Source organism: Hevea brasiliensis, chromosome 10, assembly GCF_030052815.1.
Source record: "Hevea brasiliensis isolate MT/VB/25A 57/8 chromosome 10, ASM3005281v1, whole genome shotgun sequence".
NCBI lineage: Eukaryota > Viridiplantae > Streptophyta > Magnoliopsida > Malpighiales > Euphorbiaceae > Hevea > Hevea brasiliensis.
Window position 1 is genome coordinate 50,877,610 of NC_079502.1, and position 7,963 is coordinate 50,885,572.

The 7,963-nt window shown below is 26.1% G+C and overlaps 1 protein-coding gene across 1 annotated transcript; it reads left to right on the forward strand.

Annotated features, from left to right (window-relative positions):
* Positions 1 to 464: 464 nt before the first annotated feature.
* LOC110653861 (BTB/POZ domain-containing protein At2g13690) lies at positions 465 to 4,481 on the forward strand. The gene is made up of 2 exons (XM_021809671.2): positions 465 to 1,335; positions 3,349 to 4,481. Exons 1-2 carry the CDS (start codon positions 622 to 624, stop codon positions 4,279 to 4,281), a joined length of 1,647 nt encoding a protein of 548 aa, XP_021665363.2. The 5' UTR covers positions 465 to 621; the 3' UTR covers positions 4,282 to 4,481.
* The last annotated feature ends 3,482 nt before the right edge of the window (positions 4,482 to 7,963 follow it).

Sequence of the window (7,963 nt, forward strand, 5' to 3'; positions counted from 1 at the left end):
AAAAATACATTAATTAATTTTTATATTTTTATTATGCTTTTTATATTAGTTAATATTTTAAAAAAAATAAATTATTACATAGATTAAATAATTAAGTGTTTAAAAAATAAATAAATTTTATAATTGTATTTTTTAAATTATAAAATTAATAAAATTTAAATTAATATTTAAAATAATTAAAAAGATTAAAAAATAAATAGAATAAAAATATAATAAATAATTAATATAATTTTAAAATAATAATTAAATAATTATTTTATTAAAATAAAAATATTAAATAGCAATCAGTAGTTACGAATTTGAATATTGGCATGAAGGTACTAAAATTTGGGAGAAAGTGCTTTACTCTATTCATGATTTTACATGCCACGAATCTGAATTAGTAGAATAAAAGAAGTTTACAAAAAAAAACCAACATAAAAAGCATTGAAAAAATTTAATTAAAATAAATCGAGATTCCCGAGGAAAGGCACCATACAAACCGAACTTTTGTCTTGAGTCATTATTGAGGCATCTCTTCCTAAACAATGCTACCCTCTTCCCTTTCTTCCATTTTACAACAATGTTCTGTCTCTGTTGCTTTCTCTCTCTAGAACTCCGGATCTGACTCGCCGCCGTTCCATGGCCAATTCCGCCCGCCGGAAGCCCCCTTCCCAGCCTCGGAAACTCTCCTGGTGCTGCTCCTTATCTGGTCATCCCCCAAGCCCCGAGAACCCTGTAATCATCGCTAAAGCACTTCATAAGAAGCATGACTCCTTTTCTAAACCCGCTTCAAACTCACTCCCCGGCTCACCGCTTAACTCCAAATCCGGGTTAAACTTCGTGGGTAGGATCGACCCCCGCCGGATCCTCTCCCCAGGCCGTGTCTCTCCCATTGACTCCGACCCCACCGCCGGCTATTCCGTCCAAGAAATCGTCCCTGACCCATCTACAGTCGTCGACTCAGCTCTCAAATCAAGATCCGAGTCTTTCCGGGGCAAGAATGAGGGATCTTTGTTGCATTCGGGTTCGGGTTGGGAGCAGTATGAGGGCTTGTTTGACGTGAGGCTAAACTTGAGGGGGAAGAAGGGAGGGGCATTGGTGCTGGAAACTAGCTCGGAGGTTCTGATTGCGAATTCGGAGGTTTTTGCAGGGTTAATTTCGGAATATCGGCAAGGTTTGGGGTCGACGAGTGATAGAAAAGGCAATAATTATTCGTTGAAAATGTGTAGAATAGAGGTGCCTGATGTAGAGAATTTGGGGGTTTTTAGGGACACAATTGAGCTAATGTTCGAGGACAATATTACTAAAAGGCTCTTGAAGATTGGGGTTTATAGAGCCATTGATATTCTTGAGGTAAGTGGCCTCTCTGTTATGCCTTTCTTGCATATATTGTTTGGTTTCTATGTTTTAGTTTCTGGGTTTTGATGGGAATGCTGTGTGCTACTGTGGATAGAATACTTTTGGGATTTTCTTAAAAAAATGTTTAGCAGACTATATTTGGATTATAATATTTGTGGAGGAGCATTGCATTATCAAAGATTAATCATGAAAATTGAGTTTGGGAAAGAGCATTTTTATATGAGATTGGTTTGAGCATAGTTTATCATTTAAGTCTGTATTTATATCCTAATATACTGTTATGGGGGTGTTCTCTAGTTTTTCTTGTTTGATTTTCATAGGGTGTCCAGGTATAGTAAGTGCTTGCAGCATAGAGTTACCCTCTTGGTGGGTTTGAATTGCGCAAGTTTTTTACCTTGTTTGAGAAGGTGAACAGACAAACTGATGATATTTTTAGAGTAGTCTTATCACATTATGGGCATTGAGGAATAGTTCTTGAGGTTCATGGAATCCAGTAAAATGTGGAGCAAAGCGGATATCTTACTATATACTGAACCTCTATATTAACTGACAAAGCAGCTTACTTATCTGAGAAATATGATTGGAGTATAGGTTTTAGCTCAAGATGCTTTCTCATTGTCCACATTTTGTGTATCATTACTACGAACTTTGTGTTAGGAGTAGAGGGGGGAGAAAGTGATACCAAAAGTTCTTCTAAAATTCTAATCGATTAATGTGTCCAGTTGTAAACTGTTTTGCGCAGTAAATATGTCATATCATAAAAGAAGCCATGCATCATGGTATATAAAGTTAGCAGAAGAAAGAAATTATTTACACAAATGGAGGACTAATGACTAGAAAAATTTAATCCTAGTACAATTTTTAGTTATGTTGTATGTTCTATTTCCTTGCCAATTACACAACCTTGATTATTGGTATCAATAATGGTGCCATACGCCAGGCCTAAACTGGCATAGAGAATGATTGTACCAGTTCTCCCAAATTGTTGATTTGGCATATATCTGAAATTCAAGAAATCTTATTGCTGATGTTGCAACCCACTGTATTTTTTTATTAAAATATATGCTTTGCCAGCAATTTGGAAGCATTGGTGCATATACTCCCTAGTCCTGCGATAGTTAATAATGTTAAAAGTTGTGTATATAATTGATGCAAAAGAAAATGATGGCCATAATTGAAAGGTAGACTTAGGTCTTTGACTTGGGATGTGAGGTTGCTAGTGTCATAATACAAGAAACCTTAAAATAATGATTGATTGCAATCATGTAAATAAGTTATTAACAAGAGATGATAAATTAAGGAAATGTTGTCAAAGCAGGTTTGATTTTCGTTAACATAGATCTTTGGAAGCACTTGTTAAAACCAACAAGTGAAGAGGAAAGTGAAAGCTAGACAAACTGTGGCTTCAAATATTTCAACAAAGAATTGTTCATTGAGCATTTTTTAGACAGTATTCCTTGAATAGGATGAACATGAAGAAGATTTGTATTAATAAATTCAGTTTGAGGTTAAGATTATAGTAGAGTTGAGTTGAGAATCATTGTATTAGACACGTGTATAAATCATTCACTTGGGCTCTTGAACACGCATTTGTGTGCATAAGCACATTGACCTTTTTATGTGTTCATTCCGCCATTCAAAAAGTATGTAAACTTGTTATCTTTTTTTTTTTAACTCCTTCCTGGTATATATTATTTGATCAATAGTGAAATTCTTCTTGTTTCTATAAAAAAACACACTTAAGAAACTAGGACTAGATTACGGTCTAAAATTTAAGCTCAACAACTTTGTAGTGATAACAACTGAAACTTGATCATTGTATTTCAAATACAGATGACACTGTAATATATACAATAGAAACTCATTCATAATACATCGCCGGTCCTTTTTAAGGACAACATTAGACCACACTGGCTTGGAACTTAAAAGTGGCCTTATATTAAAGAATTTTGTATTCTATTGGAAACCGCATTATTTGTTTAAGAAGTTATTTTGAAATTATTCTAGGTTTCTGCTGGCATCATATTTACCAAAGGTGTTTCATCCTGTTTGAAATACCTTGAGGCTGTTCCTTGGACTGAAGAAGAAGAGGAAAAACTCAGGGGTCTGTTTTCAGTGTGTAAATTTGAGGAGACAGCAACTCAAGATATTTTGGCCAGACTCTACTTGCATGACTCAGTAGAGTGTCAACAAAATTTAGCTAGACAACTTGTTTGGTCTATCACCACTTGTACAGATGCCAATGCAAGAAATGAACTAAAGTCATTAGTTAAGGGTCTTTTTAGCAAAAGCTCAATCTATGAGAAGGACCAACCTGAACTTAATAAGGAGGATCTCTATGTTGTTTGTCAGTCTTGTCTAAGTTCATTAGGCACCCTTTTGGAAGAGGCCTCCAACACTTCACCCAATCGGAAGGTGACGAAAACAGGCAAAACATTGATTGAACGCATCTCTAGACAGGTTGATAACATCAACTGGTTGCTAGAAATGCTTCTTGATCAGCAGATGGGCGAAGAATTTGTGGATATGTGGGCAGATCAAGGGGACCTGCTTAGAATGCATGAGAGCACATCTCCAATGGTTAGATATGAGCTTAGTCGGGTTTCTGCAACTCTATTCATTGCAATGGGGACCAGAAAACTGCATTGCCGTGCAGAAGCAAGAGCAGGGCTTTTCCAGGCGTGGTTTCACCCAATGCTAGCAGATTTTGGTTGGCTGCAGAGATGCAAAAAGGGGTTGGACATGAAGGCACTGGAAGAAGCCATGGGTCAGACACTCCTAACACTTCCTCTGAAGCAGCAGTATATGTTGTTTATGGAATGGTTTAGGTGTTTCTCCAAGCATGGCACTGAATGCCCCAATCTCAGCAGAGCATTCCAGATTTGGTGGCGCCGATCATTTCTACGAGGCTCAGAAACTTATGCCATTGAATCCAGGTGAAGGTGGGGGGGATGTCGGTCTTATTTTCTGCCCTTGTAACATTGCCAAATGTTAGATCGAGGATTCTGAAATAACTAGAATTGAATAATGTAGATTAACCATGTAGAATTGTTGTAATAGCCAGTAGAGATAAAATCACAAAATATCTTCTGTGAGATTACGCATTTTTATCTAGTGGAATCATCAGAGAGTTTTAGAAAGAGGGTTTTTCTATTTTTATTGCCTGATTTTCATTTTATATTTTCTAAAAAAAATTTTAGATTATATTTTTTTGGTGTAAAAGCAAGAAAGAAAACTCAGTTTATTTATTAACAATAGAAAATGTTTTTTAATTTAAAAAATTAAAAGAAATTATTTATTTCCTTTGTAAGTAAAATAATAAGTTGTCAAATATATTTAGAAACTTATTTTTATTTTTAAAATTTTTTAACTGTGTTATTTATTTATTTTATAGTAATATAATTTATTCATAATTGTAAATACTAGTTTTTTTTCCTTGTTTTTATCATTTTTAATTGAAATTTTAAAAATAATAATTTTAATTTCAAATAGAATTATTATTCAATAAATATATTATTTTTAATATACAAAACAAAAATTTTCAAATCTAATTATTATGTTGACATTTTGGAAAAAAAAAATTAATAAAACATTAAAGTTTTAGTATTGTGAAAGTATGATTTTTAATTATTATAATTCTTCAAATATATATCTAAAAAAATGAAAAAAAAGAATGCTATAAACACTATTATAGACATTTTTTTTGAAAATGCTATAAATATTTTCTTTTAAATGTGATAAAATTACTTAATAATTGGTTTATATTTTTTATAAGCAAAATGATAAATTTAAATTAAACTTTATTAGTAAAAAAAATTATTAAAAAATTGCTAGCGTTAATATTTCAAATATAATCATACAAAATATAAATATTTTGATAATTGGATATTTCACTTTTATCATTAAAAAAGAATAAACATATATATTATCGAAATATCATTTTCTTTTTTAAGAAAAAAAATCCTTTTTTTCTTTAAATTTGAATATATTTTTTATATTCATCGCCTATAATATATATTATAAATTTAAAAAATAATAATAAATAACCTACTCAATTATAATTAAGTTCTATTAAGATTCCTATTTAAGATTTTTATTAATTAAAATTTATTAAAATATATTAATTAATATAATTTTTATTAATCAATTAAAAGATAAAATTAATCTTTTATTGTCATGTTAATAAATCATCATGATTATTACTGCAAAGTCAATGTTCTCCGCCCCTTCATTTATATGTACTATTATTTTTTTTTTAATATGCCTTGCACCTTTCTTTATCTATAATTTAATATTTTTATACATAATTTTTTATATAATATTATAATATATTAATTATTATTATAATAATATAATAAATTTTTATATTTTATGATATACATGCTGCATTTGTACTTATTAATTTTATATTAAATTAATAAAAATAAAAGTATATTAATAAAAATAATAAATTATAAAAATGAAATTCATTATAAAAAATTTATTATCATTATAATATAATTTTATAATTATCAATTTTTTGTAAATATATAAATTTAACTATTTATTATTTTGTAGTTTATATATTTTTGTATTAAATTTTTTTCAATAATGACGTGTTGAATTTATCAAGTTTAATTAGTTTTTTTTTATTTTATAATTTTTATAAAACATATATAATTAGCGTAAAAAATATAAACATTTTTCACACTATTTAAGAGTTTATATATATAACAATAAAATAAATTTAATTTGGTACACTTTCATATAATGTTTATTTTTTCTATTTCTAGTTATTTTCGATTTAATTTTTTAATTTTGTTTGAAAAAAAAATTAATTGTACACACCCATATCAATAAGTATCAATATTATTAATTTTTATTTCATATATAATATTTTACATAATTTCATATTTTCTTATAATATGTAGAAAAACTTTAAAAATAAGATTGTCAAATATATTAACACTAATAAATTATTTATAAATAATAAATTAATAACTAAAATTTTCTTTTTATATAAAAAATAAAAAAATTAATGCTAATAGAATAATTAATAACAATTATTCAGTTTACCGTAAAATACTTTATAAAATTAACTTATAATATATTTTTAAATTAATTTTTTTATAATTATTTTTTTAGAAGTAAATGTTAAATTTCAATAAAGGAAGTTATTGATCCAAATAAATAAAAATTCTATTAAATTATGTAATTCTTATATTCACATAAAAATTAAACTTTTTTTAAATTAAAATATCAAATTGTGTTTATATTTAAATATAAATTTATTAAATTAAAATAATAATTTTATATTCAAAGTATTGATTTTTAATTCTTTTATGCGTATTCATTATTTGTCAAATTATGATAAAATTATAGTATTAAAAAAATAAAAAAATATTATATTTTTTTTATATGTACACATATTAATATTTTTAAAATTTTAATAATACATCATTTCAAAATAAAAAAAATAGTATTATAAATTATAATTATCCAATTAGTTATATTAATTTTATAACTAAACTCTAGCCTAATATATTATGTTAATTATTCATTTTTAAATAGCATATATTTATCTATTTAAATTTTTTTCTCATCTTCTATAATTTATTTAATATACATAATTATATATTATTAAAAATTTTACATTCATACAAACTTATTATATATTACATCCTAATTTTTTTTTATAAATCAACCAATATGAATTTTTTTATAATATTTTTTTGCTGTTGTTATATATATATATATATATATATATATATATATATATATATATATATATATATATATATATATATAGAATTTATATTATAATAAAAACTTAATTAAGTATAATTTAAATATAAGTAGGACTAAGAATTTTGGATTTATATAAATTCTAAAATTAAATTAAATAATAAAAAATATAATTATAAATATTATAAATAATGAAGGGTAATTTAGGTAAAGCCAATGTTCTCCCCCTCCACACACACATGCATGTATATATATATATATAAAATTTCTTATTTTAGTTAATTACTTTTTATAAAATTAATATTTTTAAAATTTTAATAATGCATCATTTCAAAATAAAAAAAATAGTATTATAAATTATAATTATCCAATTAGTTATATTAATTTTATAACTAAACTCTAGCCTAATATATTATGTTAATTATTCATTTTTAAATAGCATATATTTATCTATTTAAATTTTTTTCTCATCTTTTATAATTTATTTAATATACATAATTATATATTATTAAAAATTTTACATTCATACAAACTTATTATATATTACATCCTAATTTTTTTTTTATAAATCAACCAATATGAATTTTTTTATAATATTTTTTTGCTGTTGTTGTGTGTGTATATATATAGAATTTATATTATAATAAAAACTTAATTAAGTATAATTTAAATATAAGTAGGACTAAGAATTTTGAATTTATATAAACTCTAAAATTAAATTAAATAATAAAAAATATAATTATAAATATTATAAATAATGAAGGGTAATTTAGGTAAAGCCAATGTTCTCCCCCTCCACACACACATGCATGTATATATATATATATAATTTCTTATTTTAGTTAATTACTTTTTATAAAATTTTATATTTAATTGAAATTAAATATAAGTAGAATTA

What these genes read in the sequence shown, in the direction of transcription:
- LOC110653861 (XM_021809671.2), top strand. Translation starts at nt 622, where the DNA reads ATGGCCAATTCCGCCCGCCGGAAGCCCCCTTCCCAGCCTCGGAAACTC. An exon ending in GAGCCATTGATATTCTTGAG is followed by an intron (nt 1,336 to 3,348) that starts GTAAGTGGCCTC and finishes AAATTATTCTAG; the next exon opens with GTTTCTGCTGGCATCATATT.